The 22,554-nt window shown below is 55.1% G+C and overlaps 1 protein-coding gene across 1 annotated transcript in view; it reads right to left on the bottom strand.

Annotated features, from left to right (window-relative positions):
• Nucleotides 1-16,737: 16,737 nt before the first annotated feature.
• Nucleotides 16,738-22,554, bottom strand: part of Armc9 (armadillo repeat containing 9) — an 87,857-nt gene continuing 82,040 nt past the window's right edge. The window contains exons 20-21 of the mRNA XM_048344540.1: nucleotides 20,665-20,769; nucleotides 16,738-16,959 (exon numbers count right to left, since the gene is read on the bottom strand). Of these exons, the coding sequence (XP_048200497.1) occupies nucleotides 16,840-16,959; nucleotides 20,665-20,769 (225 nt within the window). The 3' untranslated portion in view covers nucleotides 16,738-16,839. The remainder of the gene's footprint in view (nucleotides 16,960-20,664; nucleotides 20,770-22,554) is intronic.

The raw sequence follows: 22,554 nt of genomic DNA on the forward strand, positions 1-22,554 counted from the left end.
ACATACAGATTTTTCTTTTTAGATTGGGTCTTGTTACAAAGCCCAGGCTGGCCTCAAACTCAATTCTCCTGTCAGCTTCTCTCTCTCTCTCTCTCTCTCTCTCTCTGTCAGTTATGGGCCCTGGACTCAGGGCCTGAGCACTGTTCCTGAGCCTCTTTGTGCTCAAGGCTAGCACTCTGCCACTTGAGCCACAGCACCACTTCTGGCTTTTTCTGTGTATGTGGTACTGAGGAATTGAACCCAGGGCTTCATGCATGCTAGGCAAGCCCTCTACCAGTAAGCCACATTCCCAGTCCTAAATATATATTTACATATATATGTACACACACACACACACACACACACGTGAATGGGATCAAATCCTTCTCAACCAGCTAATTTACCCTGATCCTAGGCACCTCTATTCCATAAACCCCCCTTTCCATAGACACCCAGACAAAATAAAACTACCTCCTCCTGGCTCTTGGCTGGCCACACCATGCCCAGCCCAGGGGCACGGCCAAGAACGCCTAGCCTGCCCCCCGGCGCGTACCATCCGCTCACGGCGGTTGCTTCTTGCCTGCACACCTTGGGCTTGGCCTCCGCGGCCTGCTCTCCCGAGGGTCAAAGCTATTGGAACATTCAGGGCTTGTTCTTTATTCAGGACCAGGGGGCCACAAAATATCCCCACTGAAGGGCATCTCCTCCCTTGCCCTGGGGGATGGCACTTTCCGAAGCCCCCCCCCCTCCCACCACAATAGCATCTAAAGACTCGTCTTATTCAGGTTGACAGTTTGGGTAACTCGAGGCACCTGTGCCAAGCTGGCTCTGAATGTGGTTTTCTGTTTTGGGTCTTAGGCTTGGGCCTGGCGCCATGCTTGGCAAAGGGCAGCGGGTGGCTATTTTGCTGATGGAACTGCGGCCTTTATGGGCTCAACCGGGGGAGGGAAACAGGCATTAGAGGGGTCAGGCCTCGAACTCACGACGTTCGAGGTGGCCTCCGCCTTGCGATCCTCCTCCCTCGGCCTCCCAAGTGCTGGGACTGCAGGCATGCCTGGCCATGCCGACTAACCTGGTTACCTTTCTAAGGCCTTTAAGAGCGCCGCGGGTCGGGGCTGCGGGGAAGGCCCTGGGGCGCACCGCGTTCGTTCTGGGAGTGTGGAGGAGGAGGAAAGAGCCCGGTGCTGCTGAGGCCCTGGCTGGTGCCCTTGGCAGCGGGGAGGGCGGTGGTCCGGGACGCCGGCCGTGGGCAGTGGGCGGGGCTCCCCTCCTGCCTGGCTCCTCCCTCCAGGCCTAGGCTCTGTTCCGGGCAGGGCAGGCGCTCCCGGCCTCCTCTGTCCTTCCCAGCTGTGAGCTGCAGCTGCGGGGAGGCCTCCGGCTCCGGCTCCGGCGCCGTCCTCACTTCCGGTGACACTGGCTGCCTGCAGAAGAAAAGCCAAGTGGTCGGGGCGGCACAGAGCGCCTCTGTCTCCCGCAGCCCAGGCGAGCGGCCTGCCGGGCTGGGCCGCCGTCCTCCCTGCCCACAGGAAGCAGGCTCTGCGGGCCCCACGGGATCAGGCTCTGGGCCGGCATGCGATGTCCTGTGATGTCCCCCGCACAGCCGCCTGCAGCCCCGGGGACACCCTTGTGACCCTTATCACCAGGCTCCTCTCACCCCAGGGAGCTGCAGGCTGGGTCAGAGGGACCTGACCGCCTGCCCCCTGACCACACTTCCCTGCCATTGCCTCTGGGCCTGGCTGGCTGGGGGTGGGGGGTGGGGGGGAGTGTGGCCAGAGCAATGCTGTCACCGTGCTTTCAGGGGCGGGCTGCGGCGGTCCTGGGAACGCATGCGTCCCGTGCGTGATGCTCTCACTCCTCCTGCAGCCCCCCTGGAAAGGTCTAGCGCTTTGATGGGGTGGGAGAACGGGGGTGGGGTGGGGTGGGGGGGGGGTAGGCAGCCAGCTGGCTGAGCCTGGGAGGGCACTGAGAAAGATGGAGACGTGAGGGTGAGCTCAAGGGGCGCCCCGGGCTTCCCGGTGGCACCGGCCCACAGGCCGCATCTGCTTCTCTGTTTGACTTCCAGGCTGCCTGCCCGAGCCAGCCGGGGGCCCCTTGGGTTCACAGCTGCTGGGGTGCCTCCCACGCCAGACAGGCTGGCACTGAATGGACGTCCTCTGTCTACGGGGTATGGCTCGGGTCCGCCGGCCTGGGCGGGGGCTACTGAGATGGGGGCAGTGGAAGAGTGGACGGCGGCGGCGGCGGTGGAGTGGGGTGCAAGGGTCCAAAGGGGGACAAGAGGCTCTCCCCGACGCTGAGCGAGAGAAACGCACTCTGTCCCCGACAGGCAACTGTAACCTCTGTGCGTCACCTTTATAATATTAATACAAAAACAAAGCAGCGAAACGGCGCCCTCCCCCACCCTGCCGCCCTCCCAGGCCCCGCGGACTTACTCTGCAAGCCTCGCGTCGAGCCGGGGCGGCTGGCCTGCTGGGGGCCGCAGGGGGAGAAGGGGGGCGCTGGAGCGGATGCCTTTGCCGTGGGGGGGCTTGGCTCCAAGGTCTCCGGAGCATGGGGAGCCCACAGCTTGCAGGTGGGTGCGGACGGGAATTCCCTAGGGGAGGAAAATGCAATGGAGAGTCCCAGCTGGTAAACAAGGGGTTAAGAAGCATAGGATCAGGGAAAAGAAAGAAGAAAATGGAAGGGTAAGAGATCAGACAGGCGGGCAGGTGGAGGTGGCAGAGGCCTGGGGCCGGGCAGGGCCCCGGGGTGGGTGGGGTCCCAGAATTATGGCCTGCGGAGAAAGAAAGCAGAGCAGCCCTGGGAGAGGCCTCCGGGAAAGGCGGCATGGTACACCCCACGGGAAAGCACAGCCACCGAGGCCCCCCAAGATCCCATCGCAGCCCCTGGATTGACAAAGTGGGCTGCAGAATTGGCCCGGCTTTACAATACGGAGAAACGTGCATGTGTGTGCGCGCGTGTGTGTGTGTGTGTGTGTGTGTGTGTGTTACTGGGGGCTTGCACTCAGGGCCTGGGCGCTGTCCCTGAGCTTTTTTTTTTTTTTTTTTTGCTAAAGGCTAATGCTTTGGCGCTTGGAGCCGCAGCTCCCTTCCAGCTTTTGGGGAGTGAAGTGGAGATGATGCCTAGGCCGCCTCCCAACCTCCATCCTGAAGCCTCAGGCTCCCAAGCAGCCGGTGTTGCAGGCGCGAGGCACCCCAGGACCGCCAGGGAAAGAGACTGCCCTCAGTCCTCGTGTGGGAGGGGCCAGGAGCCCAGGAAGCTGGGGGTGGGGGGGCAGGGGCAGGTCCCAGGCGGGCACAGGCGAGGCTGGAGAAGGGGGTTTATACGCTAAGACATGCGCGGTGAAACTGGTGGTTTTCAAAGTCCATCGGCATGGCAGGTGTCAGCGGTATCACCTGAATCTGTCCTTTAAGGAGTGGAGTGCAGAGCGGGTCAGGGTCAGCTCACAGGCAAGACAGCAGCGGGGGTGGGGGGGGGAAGGGGAGGGAAGGAAGGGCCGCTGGCTGAGGGGGACAGGCACAGGCTTCTACCTCCTGGACAGTAGAGGGGTGCGCGAGTCAGTTTCTGATGGGGTGGCGGGGTGGCTCCCCGGGAAGGAGTCTGCGCTACACCTCATTTACTATGTGTGAAAACTGCGAAGGTCCAAAGATCAGGGACACACACACACACACACACACACACACGGAGCCACCTTCCAGCTCGTGTGGGTGCCCCACGGAGGGGCGGAGCAGCCGCAGGGGACGCGTGGACCCCGCCTGGCCCAGGCTCCCCATTCCCCACGGGTCTCCACGTCTGGGTGACACCTGCCGTGGGGCTGGGGGCGCCATCCCTTAGCGGGTGGCTGCCTTGAGTTCAAGTCTCCTGACACTTGTGAAAATGTAAGGGGGTGGACCGGGAATATGGCCTAGTGGCAAGAGTGCTCGCCTCGTATACGTGAAGCCCTGGGTTCGATTCCTCAGCACCACATGTACAGAGAACGGCCAGAAGTGGCGCTGTGGCTCAGGTGGCAGCGTGCTAGCCTTGAGCAAAAGGAAGCCAGGGACAGTGCTCAGGCCCTGAGTCCAAGCCCCAGGACTGGCCAAAACCAAAACAAAACACAAAGGAGTGGATTTAATAAAAATTGCCCCGGAGTCTTCCGGCTGTAAGCAGTACTTACAAGCTTTTTCTTTCTCCTTTTGGTGCCTAGTGCTGGGGCTTGAACTCAGGACATGGCAGTATTCCTTAGCTTTTCTTGGTCAAGGCTGACTCTCTATTGCTAAGCCACAAGACTCTCATGGATTTTCCTGCCCAGGCCGACTTTGAACTGTGATCCTCAGAGCTCAGCCTGAATAGCTAGGATTCTAGGCATAAGGTAACCAGCACATAGCTTTCGAAACAAAATAAAATTTCTCTTGCTGAGAAACACTTGATTTATTGTCTCACAAAGGAAGCCGGATAGAGGTCAGGCAATCCAGACTCCTCCATTCTGTGCCTGTTCTGAGTGAGTCTCTCTACAGTTACTCTCCTGCCATCTTGGCATGCAGGAAGGAGGAGGCCCCCCTGTCAGTGACCCCTGAGCGGTCCCGGAACAGTGCCCCACGGGACCACCCTGGACACACCTGTACGTGTGTACCCCTTTCACCCCAAGACGGCTGGAGACAGGTGGAGATGAACTCAAGTCCTGTCTTCCCAGGGCTGCCCGTGCCCTGTAATAAAATCTTTCTGCCCTTCAGCACATCTCTTTATTGTCATTCCAGCCAGGAAGACACAGGAATTCCCGGAATCTGAAACTCTAGTTTCACAATCAGGTTTGAAAGATGGGGAGGATTTAGCCTTACCCCCCTTTGTTATTGCAACATTAAATCAAATTCATCTTTCTGTCACTGATAGAGAGTATCAGGTTCTACCTTTGACCTGGGCGCACATCTTCACCAGGGGACAGCCCACGCGCGCCATCGCTCTCCACGGTCTGCAGCGTCTGCTCCACCTGACTCCCCCACGCTGGTGGGTCAGGCCACGCCCTGCTTTGCGTTCACTCACTGGGAAACACGCGGGTGCCAGGGACTGGGCCAGGCCGCCGGGCCGCAGGTCGGCAAGACGAGATTCCCTCGTTGCTCAGTCACATACGCTGACAAAAACACTTGGATGCTTTCTTATTCTTTTATCATCAAGTGAGGTGGTCTTTTTCGGTGCTGGTAGTGAGAGGGTCCCGTGCTTTAACTGAAGCCAGCACTTTACAACCTGAGCGGCCTCTCCACCTCCAGCTTTTCGCTGGTTGGCAGGAAATCAAAGTCTATTGGATTTATCTGCCCAGGCCGCCTTTGAACTGAGCTCCTCAGATCTCGGCCTCCGGGGTAGCTAGGATCACAGGTAAGAGCCCAGCTAGTTTTCTTTCAATGTCAATTTGTTCAAATTGAAAACCACGTGTCTAGCTGTTTTGATTTTTGTCTCGCCATTGTTACAGCACTTAATTTTTTAAAATTGTGGTAAAATGCACATCGGCTCTACCTGCCTTCGTCTCTTTGCAGTGTCGCTCTACCCCACCTTGAGAAGGAAGGGCCGAGCGGCGGTAAGAAGTGCTGCGTGCACAGCGGGCCGGCCCTGGGCTGCCTCTGCCCATCGCCCGCCACGGGACTGGGCCCCGGAGGTCCGAGCCGGCCCTGCATGGGGCGGGTGAGAGGAGCCGCCGGCTGCACGGGCCCGGGAGTCGGGCAGCCTCTACTCACGGTGCTCTAGAGCCAAGTGGACCATGAGGTCGGCCCAGGTGACCTTCCAGGAAGCATCGGGGAGAAAGGATGGAGCAGTACAGTCCAGGAGCCTGTACTCTCGGCTCCGGCATTACCAGGAACCGGATGGCCTCTCGGACAGTGACTTGGAAGGGTATCAAAGTCCTGAGGGACGGGATCGCCCTGTGTCAGTGTGACTGGGCCGGGGGTGGGCTGACATTATTCTGAATGTTTCTGTGAAGTTGGACTGTGGCTAAGATTGAGGTTTTAATAAAACCCATCACCTGGGGGCTGGGAATATGGCCTAGTGGCAAGAGTGCTTGCTTCGTATACAGGAAGCCCTGGGTTCGATTCCCCAGCACCACATATATAGAAAAGACCAGAAGTGGTGCTGTGGCTCAAGTGGCAGAGTGCTAGCCTTGAGCAAGAAGAAGCCAGGGACAGTGCTCAGGCCCTGAGTCCAAAGCCCAGGACTGGCGGGGGTTGCGCCAGCTGGCTGCCCCCGCTGCCCCGTGGACCATCCGGGCCTCCACCATCACAGTTGATGTCTCGGGGCCAATCTGCCCTTCTCCATAGATACACACACACGGCTGGGCCGTAGGCCGGGAGAACCAAGCCTACCTCCTGCTGCAGAAGCCACCCTATCCTTCCCTTTGCTCTGGGTCCGGGGCTCCTTCTGGCCGGCCCCGCCCACTGGCGGGAAGGGGCGCGCCCGCTCCCCGTGGCGGCCGGGAGGTGCGGGGAGGCGGGTGCGGACCGGCCTGGCCGCCCGCCACTTCCACGCCCGGGCTCATCAATGGGGCTTTGTGCCGCGGCACCCGGGCCGGAGTGCCGCTGAGTCACCGGCTGTGGAGCGCCGCGGGCAGAGGCTCCTGTGTGTGTCCCTTTCGGGCGCAACAGGGCACCGGAGGAGGGGCTCAGGGGCCCCCAAGCCGTCTCTGCCCAGGGGGTTCAGAAGCGGCTCTCCACCGCGGCTCTGCGCCTCTCGGCTGGGTACAGCAAAGCCCGGAGAGCGGATGGGGGGCTCCGCCCCACATGCGCAGTCCGCTTGTCTGCTGTCCTGCGGGCCTAGTTTCCACAGCCTGCCCCCAAAGTGTCAGACATGTTGGGGGATTGAAAAAAAGGGAAAAAGTGTCTTCTAACGTTGTCTCAAGAGCCACCAGGCGGGACGCGGATGGCTCACGCCCGTCATCCTAGGAGGCTGAGACGGGAGGATGGCAGGTGAAGGCTGACCTGCAAAAAACGCTGCAAGCGGAGGCCCGGCCCCAGCGGTGGAGTACCAGCTTTGAGTGGGAAAGGCCGGGTGCAGCTCAAGGCCCCGGTTTAAGCCTCAGTAGTGGCATAGGCACGCACACACGTACGTGTACACACGCACACACACACCGTGCCTCTACGCAGGTTCAGAGGTATTTTATATCTTAGATGTTTTTGGATTCTGAAACATCTGCATATGCATAATGAGGTGCTTAGGGGTAGATCCCAAGGCTAAGCACAAAATCCATTGTTTCATCGTGTGTGTGTGTGTGTGTGTGTGTGTGTCCACACGCACGCGCGTGCTGGTCCTGAGGCTTGAGCTTGGGTACTATTCCTGAGCATTTGTACCCAAGGCTAGAGCTCTACCACTTAACCCAGAGCTCTACTTCTGGATTTCTTTTTTTCTTTTTCTGTGTATGTGGTGCTGAGGAATCGAACCCAGGGCTTCATGCGTGCTAGGTAAGCACTCTACCGCTAAGCCACATTCCCAGCCCCTCTACTTCTGGATTTTTGTGTGTCAACATGCCCGGATGATCAATGTATTTTTTTTTTTCAAGTAAAAAGATGGGCTTATGGGGGAAGTAAAAAGTATACTGACCGGCTAGGGTCACGGCCCAGACTCGGGAGCTGAAACCACAACCGTAAAAAGCAGGCTGGCCGGGCAGGGCTGCAGCCCAGGCTCGGGAGCTGGGACCCCGTACCCCAGGCCACACTCGGGGTCGGGTTATAAAGGCAAACACCACATGGCCAAGCGTGCCACACACTGGTGGCCAATGAGCTTACAACACTTACAGCGCACGCCAGGCCACACGCAGGTGGCCAATGGGGTTACAATCTGCCTCATAGCAGATCAACGTCTTTTTAAAGCCTGGTCCACAGCATCTTTCCAGTAACTCAGCACTAAGATGGTTTAAGAAGGAAAAGGAAGAGTGCTGGGCTCCAGTGCTGATGGTAGAGCCAGGCAACACAAGGCTCCACGTCCAAACTCCAGCACTACCCACAAAAACAGAAAGACAGGGGTGGGGGGGGCGGAACGGGGATCCATGGAGGAGGGGACACAGAACTTTAATTTTCAGTTCCCAGAAAAGGAATTTCTAGCAAGAGCAGCTGCCGAAAGCCACTGGAACGGAGCTTGAGTCTCAAGGCTCTCCGAACCCCCGAGGGCCGGGCTCTGGGCCTAGGGACCATCTGGCCTCCCCTCGCTCCAATCCTGCAAGATGCTGGAGTTTCCTGGCTCCTGGACCACTCCCCTTCTGGGATGAGGTATTGTCCTTATGCAGAAGACAGACAGACAGACAGACAGCCATGGCATTTCTCCATGGAGGCCACAGAGAGCCGCCTTCTCCCCTTTTCCTGTGCGCTCAGCCTGTTCACCCCGTTCACCCCGCGGGTGTGAGGACGCAGGGGTGGGTAGGGACGAGTCACAGCTGCTCTGTGGCTGAGGGGACTGTGGCCAGGGGTGTGACGGGAGGAAGGGGGCCTGGCCGAGGCTGAGGGGGTTCGATGTCAGCCCAGTGAAGAGGAGGTTGGGGATGAACAAAGACTGTTCCAGGCAGATTCAGGCCTTCGTTTCCCTTCCCATGGTCCTTTCCTCTCCCCAGCCCCAAAGCTTGAATGAGGACCGGGACCCATACTGCAGGCGGGGGTGGGGGGGGAGGAGACGGCCTCCAGGGCATTGGTGCTGCAGGGGCGGGGGGTGAGATGAGTTCTTTCTGGGGAAAAAGGGCAGTTCCCAGCGTGTGAACTGCAGAAGTGAGCTCAGCATTCATTTCAGGAAGGAAAGAGCAGGGGCCTCGGCTCCGGAAGGGCAAGTTTGGCCTGGCTGGACCACAAGGCCTTCTGTCTGGCCCGGGGCGCAGCTGAGCCAAGGGAGGTGGTGGCTCTGTCCCCCTCTCCCCGTGAGCGCCCTCCCTCCGGTCCCGGGGTTCCGGGGTGTTCACCTGCCCATGGGGTGGGGGGGCCGACCCCAGACTCCCGGGCCGTGTGATGACCCCCCCCCACCGATTCCCCCAGCCTACCTGGCGGTCTCTCTGCTGCCGGCGTCGTCGCGGAGCCCTCCCTCCCGGCCCGTCCGCCGCCGCGCTCCTGGCTCCGTGTCTGCGGCTGCAGGGGGGACAGAGCTCAGTTTCCATCTTCCCCGAGGCCTCAGGCTGGCGGAAAACCCAGTGCCTGGTGCCGGCCTGTGACGATCACCAGCTTGACCCTGCAGCCTGGGAGTTTGGGGCCCAGGGCTGTGGGGTGAGGGCGTCCCCAACCCTGCGTCTCCTCTGCTCCTCTGTGGCCTGAGGCATGCTGGCGGCGTGGAGAGGAGTCCCCACGACCGCGGTGCAGGCCGCGGGGCCACCCACGCCACCTGCACGGGGGATGCTCACAACGTGTTGAGGGGCTTCGGGATGGTCTAGTGTCTGAGAATTGTTTTTGCGGGTTCCAGGACTTGAACTCGGGGCCTGGCATGGTTCCTGGGCGTTTGTGCTCAAGGCTAGTGCTCTACCACGCGAGCCACAGCCCCGCTTCTGGCTTTCGGTGGTTAATTGGAGAAAAGAGTGTCACAGACTTCCCTGCCCAGGCTGGCCTCAAACCGCACTCCTCAGGTCTCAGCCCCCTGAGTAGCTAGGATGACAGGTGTGAGTCCCCGGAGCTGCGTGGTCCCCTCCCCCTCCTGTCCTGAGCCGCGTGGTCCCCTCCCCCTCCATCTGAAGGAGCCTTCCCTCCAGGTTTCCTCTCACCCAGGGAAGGGGCTTTCACTGCTAGCTAATTCTCTTTGTTTCTGTGCCATGACTGGGACTTGAGCTCAGGGCCTGGGGCTCTCACTTTCGTTTTGTTTTCCTGCTCAAGGCTGGAAGTCTACGACTTTGAGCCACAGCTCCACTAGGTTCTTTTGCTCGCTAACAGCTGAGTCTCACAAGTATTTCTCTCCAGGCTGGCTTTGAACTCTGACACCCGGATCTCAGCCTGCCGAGTCCCTAGGGTGACATCCCCGAGCCGTCGTGCATCCTGCATCGTGCTCGTGGTAACTCTCCTTAGATCCAAATCCAAATCCATTTCCGGCTGGGGTGGGGCCGATGCCTGTAATCCCAGCTGTTTAGGAGGCTGGGGTCTGGCTTGCAAGGTCGAAAGCCGACCCGGACAGGAAAGTTTGTGAGAGTCTATCTCCAAAGTGACCAGCAAAGGGCGGAGGGAGCCACCAGGCCCGGGCAGTGCAAAGGGGGCACCGCAGACGGGACGCGAACGGGACATCGTTAGGAATTTATCCAGAGACACTCATCACTATCGGCAAAATAAAACGTGTTGGGACCGCCACCCGCCCCCCCCCCCCCGCCTGCTCCTCACATCTGGGAGCCCAGATGTGGCCTGGGCACTGGCCTCTGTACATCATCTCACGTGCAGATGTGGAGGCCAGGATGCCGCCCCTCTCTTGAAGAGACGGGGGGGCAGGAGACTTGTGTCCGGCAGGACCGGAGGCCTGGAACGGACTGAGGAGACCACTGGGAGGCCTGGCTTCTCCAAAGGAAGAAGAACTTGGTGGTCAGGTAAAAGAATTCTGTGGTGTGTCTGATGGGGCTTGAACTCAGGGCCTGGGTGCACTCAAAGATAAGCGCTCTACCACTTGAGCCACAGCTCCATTTCTGACTTTTTTGGCAGTTCACTGTAGATGAAAGTCTTCATGAGCTTTCCTACCTAGGCTGGTTTCAGATGGCGACCCTCAGATTTCAGCCCCCTGAGTGGCCAGGATGACAGGTGTGAGCCATCAGTGCCCAGCTTGTAGGCATCTTAACTCAATGGCATTCCATCAAACTGGCAGAAAGGACTAACCCCCTTGGACTCTGAGTGGACGGCAGACCTCTCGGGGTGCTGATATTTACAACTCAGAGGAGCCGAAGACAGGCTGGCCACACACCGGAGCTGTTCATAACCAAGGGACTGTCCCTCCGCGTCCCCCCACATCACGGGGCTTCTGAGCAGCTAGCTCGTTACTCTGAGCCTGGACTGGAAGCCTCGGGCTCCAACTGTGAGCGGATTCTCCCGCTTCCCAGATGTTTCTCATACTGGAATCTGACCGGTTCCTGTGTTGTCTTTCCTGTTTGAATGGAGATTAGAGCTCTATCTGGCCTGCTCACAATCCTTTTAATTTCCTTTTGAAAACTACAAAGAAATATGTCTGTACATTTCTGATTGAAAATGCTTACTTTCCCTGGCTTCTAAAGAAAACTTCTATCCCACCCTCAGCCTCTGAGCTACTCCACGGGATGCCAAACACGATGGGACCTGGGCTGCCAGTCCTGGGGCTTGAACTCAGGGCCTGAGCACTGTCCCTGGCTTCTTTTTGCTCAAGGCTAGCACTCTGCCACTTGAGCCACAGCGCCACTTCTGGCTGTTTTCCATATATGTGGTACTGAGGAATCGAACCCAGAGCTTTATGTATACGAGGCAAGCACTCTTGCCACTAGGCCATATCCCCAGCCCAGTCCTTTCTTGTAAAGTTCCCAGGCCTCCGGCATTTTGTTATAGCAATGGAAAATGCCACCCCCACCCAAACATACAACATTCTGAGTTCCCCACTTTGAAATCTCACATCACACCTGGCTTTCCCTGATGAGGAACCTGCTCTAGTGGCTTCCAGAGGTGAGCAGCAGACTCCTCATTTCAAGGCCACCTGGAGGGGCTGGGAATATGGCCTAGCGGCAAGAGTGCTTGCGTCCTATACATGAAGCCCTGGGTTCGATTCCTCAGCACCACATATACAGAAAATGGCCAGAAGTGGCGCTGTGGCTCAAGTGGCAGAGTGCTAGCCTTGAGCTAAAGGAAGCCAGGGACAGTGCTCAGGCCCTGAGTCCAAGGCCCAGGACTGGCCAAAAAAAAACAACAAAAAAACCTTAAAAAAACCAAATCAAGGCCACCTGGAGGAGAAGCCAGTCTCAGGTCCCACGAGACCAGGCAGGGAGCCCATGGGAGCTGGGGCGGAGGCCAGGCCAGGCAGGCTCGGCATGTTACCAGCCCAGGACTGGGGCCACATGCTCTGTATCCTTACGTGAAGGCGGCCGGCTGCCCTTGGCGACGGCGGGCCCGCCCTCCTGGTAGGCAGGCAGGTGAGGGGTTGGCGAGGACGGCAGGCAGCCATTTCTGCTCTTTTGGGTATTCTGAGAAACGAGGTGGTCTCCCAGCCTGAAAAAAAAAAAAAAGTCCTAAGTACGGGTGGATAATTAGGAGGTATCTGAGTGTACAGCATCACAAAGCTAGGAGGTGGGCAGTGCTTGAAACCCTTTTGTTCAGCTATTTTATACATGTGTGGTGGCTCATGCCCATAATCCTAGCTACTCAGGTTTGAAGCCAACCTGGGCAAGACAAGTTTACAAGACTCCATCTCCAAAATAACCGGTAAAATCAAAACTATTACTTTTTTTTTTTATTAATTGGACATAAATTTTTTTACAAGGTGTTGTGCAAAGAGGGTGCAGTTACATAGTAGGGCAGTGTGTACATTTCTTATGATATCTTACGACCTCAAAACTATTACTTTTTAAAAATACTAGTACTAGGGCTTCAGCTCGGGGCCCTTCAGCTTTTCCTCTCAAGGCTGATGCTCTACTGCTTGAGCCATAGCCCCATCTCCAGCTGATTGGTGGTTAACAGGAGATAAGAAGCTCACAAACGTACCATTTCAGCCAAGCTCAGAGAGACAAATAGCGCGTGTTTTCTCTCATATTTAGAAGCTAGATTGAAAATACACTGGGACATGATAAATTATACACGTCTCTAGGCATTCACACAGTGAGACCAAAGGAGGCTCTTAGGAGAGGAACAGAAAGGGGCAATAACTATGTGCATCTGATCATATAATATTTATCAAAATGAACCCGGAAGTACAAACAAGTTTTTTTTTTTTTTTTTTTTTTTTCCTCTCTCTCTCCCCTCAGCCCTCCAGTCCTGGGGCTTGAACTCGGGCCTATGCACTGTCCTTGAGCTCTTTTTGCTCAAGACTAGCACTCTACCACTTGAGCCACAGCGCCATTTTCAGCTTTTCCTGTGTATGTGGTACTAAGGAATCGAACCCAAGGCTCATGCATGCTAGGCAAGCACTCTACCACTAGGCCACATTCCTGGCCTCTTTTCTTTTCTTTTTTTGTCTTGTCTGTTTGTTTTTTCTGTTTTTGGGAGGGTCCGGGGAGCACAGCAATGGAGGGACAAAGGGTGAACAAATGCAGCAGTGGTACTCACTGGATCTTATATTGAAAATGAACTATACAACTTTTGGGTGGGGATAGGAGGGGAAAACTGGGAGACGGTGAGCAGAGGGGTGACATTGTCCAAAAAGAAATGTACTCATTACCTGACCTAAACAATTGTAACCCCTCTGTATATCACCTTTATAATAACATTAAAAGGTTAAAAATTAAAAAAAAATCACAGTTTCAACAGGTTTCCTTGTTCTGTTGCATACATGCATACATCTTTACTATCTCTGATAGCTTTTCCTCTCTGGCACCTGCTCATTAACATAGCCTGTTCTTTTTGTTTTTGCTTTCTTTTCCCAGTCCTGGGGCTTGAACTCAGGGCCTGGGCACTGTCCCTGGCTTCTTTTTGCTCAAGGCTAGCACTCTATCACTTGAGCCACAGCGTCACTTCTAGCTTTTTTTTTATATATGTGGTGCTGAGGAATCAAACCCAGGGCTTCATGCATGTAAGGCAAGCACTCTACCGCTAGGCCACATTCCCAGCCCAACAAAGCCTCTTTTAAGGCTTAGTATGTATAAGTTTGAGTACAAACACATATACACATATACATAGATTCACACACGTATTTCGGTGGCCTCAGCACTGCCAGGCTACCACTGGGGCCAGGCCCTACGTCCTGCGTCGCTGGGGTCACAGGCATGTGCTACTGGTTCGGTGTCCCTCTGTGGAGATGGAGTCTCATGAACTTTTCTTCCCAGGCTGGCCTGGAACCTTGATCCTCCCCCTCTCAACCTCCCAAGTCACTAGGATTATAAGCGTGAGTCAGCAAAGGCTTAGTATACACTATGTTTTTTTTGTTGTCGGTTGTAGGGCTTGAACCTTGAGCCTGGGCACTGCTCTTGAGCTCTTCAGCTCAAGGCTAGCACTCTACCACCTGAGCCACAGTGCCACTTCCAGTTTTCTGATAGTTAAGGGGAGATAAGAGTCTCACAGACTTTCCTGCTCGGCCTGACTTTGAACCATGATCCTCAGATCTCAGCCTCCTGAGTAGCTAGGATGACAGGTGTGAGTCACCGGCTGGCTTAGTATATTTCTAACAATAGTGACACAGTGACATGTCAACTAAACAGCTTGAGGCGCAAATCTTTAGGTTCTTTTCAAGGCTGAGGCCGATGAGGGAAGGGATGAATCCAGTCTGAGAAGACCTGACCTGCTATCATGTCAGCGTGGCCACAGGAAGTCAAGGAGACTGGGGAGGACTTGCTTCCTTTTAACTGGACTTGAACTCAGGGCCTGGGCACTGTCTCTGAGCTGTTTGGCCCAAGGCTAGTAGTGCTCTACCACTCTGAGCCATTGCTCCGCTTCCGGTTTTTGAGTAGTTGATTGAAGATAAGAGTCTCAAGGGGCCTTTCCTGTCTGGGCTGGCTTCGATCCATCTGCGATCCTCAGATCTCAGCCTCCTGCGTCTCTAGGATTACAGGTGTGAATCACTGGCACCCAGCTTCAAAAGTACTTTTATCTTTTTTTTGTTTTTTGCCAGTCCTGGGCCTTGGACTCAGGGCCTGACCACTGTCCCTGGCCTCTTTTTTGCTCAAGGCTAGCACTCTGCCACTTGAGCCACAGCGCCACTTCTGGCCGTTTTCTATATATGTGGTGCTGGGGAATCGAACCCAGGGCTTCATGTATACGAGGCAAGCACTCTTGCCACTAGGTCGTATCCCCAGCCCAAGTACTTTTATCTTAAATGTGTGCAACACACATCAGTGTTCCCAAGAGTGCTAAGACTCCAGATCTGTCTGAACCAACATTGGGCTACCAGGGTTGCTGGCTGTGAGGCAGGAGAACTTTCTGGAAATGGGTTCAGGAGGTGGGCTGAGAGGCGTGAGATCGGTGTTCTGTGAGGGTCTCTTGCACATGTTACACGTGTACCATCACGTCACAGATTGCCTCAGGGCTGAGCACCCCATCAGGGTGACCAAGCGCAGGCTGAGCTGATGTGATGGCGGGAGCTGGAGAGGACCCTGGGACCACGTGGGGACGGGATAGCCTCCCTCCATGGGGGGTGGGGGGGGGCGGGGGGGGCGGCGGCTGGGCGACAGGCAGCCCAGAGCTGAAACAGGACGCTCCGCTCATGTTCTCATCTCGGGACAATGTCTGCACGGCTCTGCTGCTTCCGTGAAGCCAGGGCTTTGGAGTTCGAAAAAATGTAAAACAAGCCAGTCTCCTTTTCCCCCATGTCTGGCAAGATGATGTTTCTTATTCTTTTGGTTTCTATTAAGAAAAAAAAATAGGGCTGGGAAGGTGGCTTTGCGGTAGCTTGCTTGCCTAGCACGCATGAAGCCCTGGGTTCGATTCCTCAGAACAACACACACAGGAAAAGCCAGAAGTGGCGCTGTGGCTCAAGTGGTAGAGTGCTAGCCTTGAGCACAAAGAAACCAGGGACAGTGCTCAGGCCCTGAGTTCAAGACCCAGGACTGGCAAAAAAGAAAGAAAAAGTGGAAGGAAGGAAAATTAAAATAATAGAGGCAGGTGCTGGTAGCTCATGCCTGTAATCCTAGTTACTCAGGAGGCTGAGATCTAAGGATCAGAGTTCAAAGCCAGCCTAGACAGGAAAGTCTGTATGACTTTTATCTCCAATTAACCACTAGAAAACCAGAAGTGGCACTATGGCTCCAAGTGATAGAGCACTAGCCTTGAGTAAAAAGAGCTCAGGGATAGTGCCAGGCCTTGAGTTCAAGCCTCATGACAGAAAAAAAAAAAAGTGGGTGCTAGTGGCTTATATCTATAACCCTAGCTATTCAGGGCTGAGATCTGCGGATCCCAGTTCAGAGCCAAAAACCTCAGGGATGGCACCCGAGCCCTAAGTTCAAGCCCCAGTACTGGCGCGCGCGTATGCGCGCGTGCACGCACCCACACACAAAAACAAAACTGGAAGGTAAGAGTCTCATGGTCTTTCCCGCCTTTGAACCCGATCCTCAGATCCCAGCCTCCTAAGCAACTCGGCTTCTCTGGAGCATTCTAGGGGTGAGCTGGGGTGAGCTGTGGCTCAAGTGGTAGAGTGCTAGCCTTGAGCAAAAGGAAGCCAGGGACAGTGCTCAGGCCCTGAGTCCAAGCCCCAGGACTGGCAAAAAAAAAAAAAAAAAAAAAAAAAATCATTTAGCCAGGTGCCAGTGATTCACGTCTGTAATCCTAGCTACTCAGGAGGCTGAGATCTGAAGACTGGAGTTTAAAGTTCAGTGTCACCAGAAAGATCATGAGACCCTTACCTCTAAGCAGCCACCAAAACGCCGGAAGTGGAGCTGTGGTTCGAGTGGGAGAGTGCCAGATTTGTGTGGAAAAGTTATGGGAGAGCACCCAGACCCTGAGTTTAAGCCCCGAGACTGGAACAAAAATATACACAATCAAAAACTCCGAACCACCTAGCACAGGTTTGGGGTGTTTAATTGTGGCGCGCCATCGGCAGCTGAGGGCCTGGTACCGCAGAGAACACGCAGTGGGGTGGCCCGGGCCCTGGCCAGCGTTCGCCATGGGGCTGGCCTTGAGCATGGCTTCCTGAGGGAAACGGGGTGTCTCCCTCCCCCAAACCCTCAAAGGAAGAACAATGAAGGGCTCAGCGCTTTCCAACAGAAATGCTTTATTTTGCATCTTCAAAACCCCACACATCTTCCAACAGCAGTTAGCCACGGGGAAGTTTAAAAACGTAAAGACTCCCGCCTGGTTTAGCCCGGACTTACGCTGGGCACCCGCTCCTGTGGCCGCCGGGGGTGACGGGCCGGCGCAGGGGCTCGTCCCCGCTCTGCTGCGCGCTGCCGGTCCCCTTCCGCCGGGCCTTCGCTGTGTTGGTCATGATCTGGGGAACAGAGAAACGGCTGGAGGCATCTTTCCTGGACGCGGGCCCCGCTCTCCCCACAAGAGGCTCTGGAGGGGCCGGCCCGAGTGGCTCCCGCCTGTCATCCTAGCTACTCAGGAGGCTGAGATCTGGGGATCACAGTTCAAAGCCTGCCTGCGCAGAAAAGCCTCTTATCTCCAATGAACCACCAAAAGGCTGGAAGTGGAGCTGTGGCTCAAGTTGTAGAGAGCTAGCCTTGAGCACAACAATGCAGGACAGCACCTGGTCCCTGAATTCAAGCCCAGAACTAGCATGTGTGCACACACGCGCGCGTGCACACACACACAACACACACACGAGGCAGCGGGCCATGTGCGTGAAAGAAGCAAGCCCCCGTTATCATAGAGAAGGGGCCTGGCAATGTGTTCACATGATATATAATTTTTCGGGTGAGAGCCAGTGCTTGAGCTTGAACTCGCAATCTTCTTTGTCTTTTTCTGCTCTAGGCTGGTGCTTCCGCGTGAGCCACAGCTCCACGTCCGGCTCTCCGCACAGGTGGCATGGCCCAGCTCTCAGTGCTGAGTGGCTGGAGGGATGAAGGAGGAAGCGGTCCTCAAGGAAAGACCGGCAGGGCTCGAGAACAAACCACGCACGCACGCGCGCACACGCGGCCACGGGTCTGGTTCCTCCAGAGCAGACTGTTCCCGTGAAGCCAACTTCTCCAGAGTCGTCCCCAGACGAGGGCTGAGGTGACGGTCGGCAGGACACGTTCTGAGTGCGGTGGCTGCACATCTTTGCCTCCACCCCAATGCCTTGTCTGTGTGAGCCTCAAGCTCGGGTCTGCACCCAAGGAGAGCTGAAGGTGGGGCTCACCGGCTGCCGCCGCCCTCTGACAGTCCACCTTCTCCGCCCCTTCCCACACCTCTTTATTTGGCTGGAGGGGAGTGGCTGCCCTTGACACGTCCAACTCCTGGGGTTTGGGCCTTGGGCCTAAAATCCTGGTTTCAAAACCAAGACATTTTCAAGATTCCCATGTAGTTTGCAAGACTCCATCTCAACTAATAAAAAAGATGGGCATAGGGGCTGGGGATGTGGCTTAGTGGTAGAGTGTCGCCTTACATGCATGAGGCCCTGGGTTCGATTCCTCAGCACCACATACACAGAAAAAGCCAGAAGTGGCGCTGTGGCTCAAGTGGTAGAGTGCTAGCCTTGAGCAAAAAGAAGCCAGGGACAGTGCTCAGGCCCTGAGTCTAAGCCCCAGGACTGGAAAAAAAAAAAAAAAAAGATGGGCATAGTGGTTCCTAGCCGTTATTGGAGCCATGCAGGAAGTGTAAACAGAAGGACCTCAGTCTACGCCAGCCTGGGCAAAAACAGAAGACCGTATTTGGAAACATCAAGGCACCAGGGCCGGGAGCATGGTCCAAGCGGTCAAGAGCCTGCCTAGCAGGTGTGAGGCCCTGAGTTTAAATGCCAGCACCTCCAGGTGCTAGGAGCTCAGGCCTGTAATTCTAGCTACTCTGAAGGCTTAAGGCTGGGGATCCTGGTTTGGGGCCTCTCTGGGCAGACAAATCTGAGAGAATCTTATCTCCAATTAACCAGTAAAAAGTAGGAACTGGATGAGAGGCTCAAGTGGTAGAATGCTGGCCTTGATCCATAAAGCCAAGCGAGGGCAGGAATATGGCCTAGTGGTAAAAGTGCTCACTGTGTATACATGAAGCCCTGGGTTCCATTCCTCAGCACCACATATATAGAAAAAGCTGGAAGTGGAGCTGTGGCTCAAGTGGCAGAGTGCTAGCCTTGAGCAAAAAGAAGCCAGGGACAGTGCTCAGGCCCTGAGTCCATGCCCCAGGACTGGCGAAAAACAAACAAAAAACAAAAGCAAAACCCATAAAGCCAAGTGAGAACACGAGGCTCCAGTAGCAGCAGAAAAAAATAAATGAATAAATAAACCCAGTACCACCAAAAAAGCAAAACTTTCAAGTGAATGACTCCTTCCCTATGCCAGGAAAAACGGCCAAGTCCTCAATGGCATGCTATAGCCAAGAGAATTCTGTAACAACACTTTGCTGAAAGGCCTTGCATTTCCTCTCTCAGTAAAATGTATTACACTCTAGATATATGAAAATAAAGTTATGTTTTGCCGGTGTAAAATAACGAGGATAACAAATTCTGGGCCACGAATAAGTGAGCACAGGGCCTGAGCACTCACTGCCCATGGCTTCTTCTTGCTCAAGGCTAGCACTCTTATCACTTGAGCCACAGCGCCACTTCCGGCTTTTTCTATATATGTGGTGCTGAGGAATTGAGCCCAGGGCTTCAAGTATGCACTCTACCACTAGGCCATAGTCCCAGCGGCTGGTTCTGTTTTTTCTGGTACCAGCATTTCCACTCAGGGCACTGTGCTTGCTTGGCTGGTGCTCTACCACTTGAGCCATCTCTCCAGTCCCAGGTTATTTTGCTGGTTATTGTAGAGATGAAGTCTCGCAGACTTGCCTGCCCTAGGCTAGCTCTGAACCTCAATCCTCTGGATCTCAGCCTCCTGAGTAGCTTGGATTACCATCTAAATTACTTGAACTGTTGTAGTCAGGGAGCAAATGATGGTCAGGAGTCAACGAAACATGCAGGTGGGGTCAGGGGTGGGAAGTCAGGTGGGATTTGGGAGTTATCCCTGCCAAGGGTGTCTATAGGACAGGATTCAGTGTGGTAGAGACCTGCCTCCAGGCAGATCAATCCAGGCCTCTAGAGACTCTAGGCTGGATGCAGGGGACGGTAGTAAATAGCCCTTAAAAGGGACTAAACATGCCCAAGAAAGCTTTGGCTCTTTACCATGTCTGGGGCATGTATGGTAGAGGTATGGCACAAAGTTCCGAGAACTTGAGATCACAGTTTTTATGTTTATAAGACACCACAAACCTGCCACAAAGGAAGGTGACCAGGGGCATTGCCCAGAAATACAGGAAGAACATGGTGTGCTGTGTGGGGTGCACCTCAGGGCCTCGGGCTTGTTTGGAGCCTCTCAGCCTTCTTTGCTTTCATTATGTTTTGAATCGAGTCTTGCTTTTCGCCCTGGCTGGCCTGGGGCCTGATTTTCCTATTGACAGTTCTCACATAGCTGGGATGATAGTTGTGAACCATCATACCTAGTCATCGTCCAAGGCCCTGGGGCTCCCTCTGACTTTTCTGGAGGGAGCACCTGCTAACATGAGCCTCCGCAGCCCGATGGGCTTCTCTGTGGGAGAGGCCTTCTGAGGATAGCAGGTCCTGCCCAGCAGACCTGGGTGGGCGTAGGGCAGTGGGAACAGTCTGCCCCCACGCCCCTTTAGCTACCGGTCCCTTCTCTCTTCCTTCATCTTTTTGTTGTTGTTGTTTGGGCACAGGGCTTGAACTCAGGGCCTAGGCGCTGTCCCTGAGCTTTTCACTCAAGGCTAGTGCTCTACCTCTTTGAGGCACAGCTCCACTCGGAGCTGTGTAATTAGAGATAAGATAAGACCAACCAGGTAACAGGGCTGCAGCTTGAGCTCTGCCTCTAGCCCTTTTTGCTTTAATTTCCAAGATGGTCTTGTGCTTTTTGCCAGGGCCAGGTTCCAACCACAATCCTCTTATTTCCACTTCCTGCCTGGCTGGGCTTACAGGTGTGAGTGCCCAAGGCCAATTCTAACAGGGCTTCTGATAAACACGCTATTATGAGGAGCTTCCCGGGAGACACTTGCCCCCACGGGCACTTACTCCCAAGTACTCCGTGGTCAGAAGCTTCTCGCCAGACAGTTCCCCGAGCTTGGGTTGGATCAGCTCGTCCTTGTCCAGGTCGGCTTCCATGGTGTCGTGGTCCTCCTGTTTCAAAGGAGACACAAGGTCAGTGCCCTGGACACTGCCACAGGCCCCCAGGGGGCGGCGCCCCAGGGGTGCAGCTGCCATCGAACAGGAAGGCATCCAACACAACACATGGGTTTGCATCTCACAGGGCCTCCGGGGCCATCGGCCCTGCTGGAACCTTCCCACGAGGAAGAGGGAGAGAAGGCCACGAGCCCCCTGGGAAGTGATGCGCCACCAGCCCTTCCACGGCTGTGGCTGAGGCAGGAAGAGGTCCAGTGACCTGAGCACCCTCTCTTAATCTCAGTCCTTAGGATTTCTGAGGTCAGGGGACCGGGCGAATGGTCAGTCAAGTCAGTCAACAGACAAGAGTCCAGAGTCACATGTGCGGGCGTCGTGGGGCTGGGAGCCTCTGTGGGAAAGGCTGACATCACACTCACGATCCTCCTAGCTCAGCCTCTTAAGTGCTGGTATCGCAGGCACGCGTCACCATGCCTGGGAGAAGCCAAGATCTGACAGAGACGTCAGAACAGCCATCATGTTTCCCAATGAGCAATCACCCATGTTATGAAGCAAACTACAGAAAGAGAAAGCTTCAAGAATAGAGCCAAAGAAGAGGGAAAATGTGCCAGGGCAACTAAGTGGCAACAGAATCAGTGAAAAGGGAAATAAGCTGGGGACGATGGCGCTCCTCTTTAATCTGTTACTAAGGAATTGGAGACGTGAGGATCCTGAGTTTGAGGCCATGGTAGGCAAAGTATCTCAATGACAGAATAAAGGCCAGGCGAAGTGGCTTGTACCGTCCTCCAGGCCAGCCTGGGCATAAACATTCTCAAGACTCCATCTTAAGAGGGAGCTTGGCACAATGGCTCCTGTTATCCCAGCTACAGTGGGAGGCATAAAATAGGAGTGCGGTGCAGGCAGGCCCGGACAAAAAGTGAGACCCTATCTCAACACAATCAGTGCAAACAGGTGCACGAGACACGGTTCCTCTGAGAACCTCACGGAAATCCTGAGTGGGCGCAGGAGAGGCTGGGGGAGGAAGGCTCTACGCTCAGACCCAGTACACCTGCCAAGAAGATGAAAATGAAAAGAAGGGAAGGGCGGGGCGGGGCTCAAGTAGGGAGTCTGCCTGCTAGTGCCGCAAGGACCTGGGTTCAATCCCTAGTACAGAGGAGAGGAGAAAAAAAAAAAAGGAAGAAAATGAAAATGGAAAAAAAGAGAAAATTAGTGAGATAAAGAGCAAGTTCCTTGAGATGAGCGATGATAGTGACAGACCTCCAGTAAGCCTGACTGACAAAAAGACACACGGTTCCCACAGTGGAAGGAAACAGAGAGCTGGAAGCCTCCGGGGCTCACGACTGCACCCCAGCTACTCAGGAGGCTGAGGTCGCCATTCCCAGCCAGCTGGGCAGACAAATCTGAGATGCGAATCTCTAATTAACCTGCAAAATGCTTGGCTGGAGGCATGGCTCAAATGGTAGAGCACCAGCAGTGGGTGGAAAAGCTGAGTGAGGACACCAGGACCTGAGCTGAAGCCCTGGTACTGGCACACGCACGTGTGCACATATATACATGCACAAATACACACAGGAAAGAGGCAGCAGGAACCATCACTACCAACCTTACAACATCCAACTGCTAATAAGGGCTCATTACCTGCCATCCCACACACTTAAGAGGAAAAATACAAATTATTACAAGCCTTCAACATGAAATAGAAAATGTGAATAGTCGCACAATTATTGAGGAAACAAATTTGTAACTTAAAAATTCACAAAACAAACTTCCAAGACCATGTGGTTT

This window comes from Perognathus longimembris, chromosome 4, assembly GCF_023159225.1.
Source record: "Perognathus longimembris pacificus isolate PPM17 chromosome 4, ASM2315922v1, whole genome shotgun sequence".
NCBI classification, from domain to species: domain Eukaryota; kingdom Metazoa; phylum Chordata; class Mammalia; order Rodentia; family Heteromyidae; genus Perognathus; species Perognathus longimembris.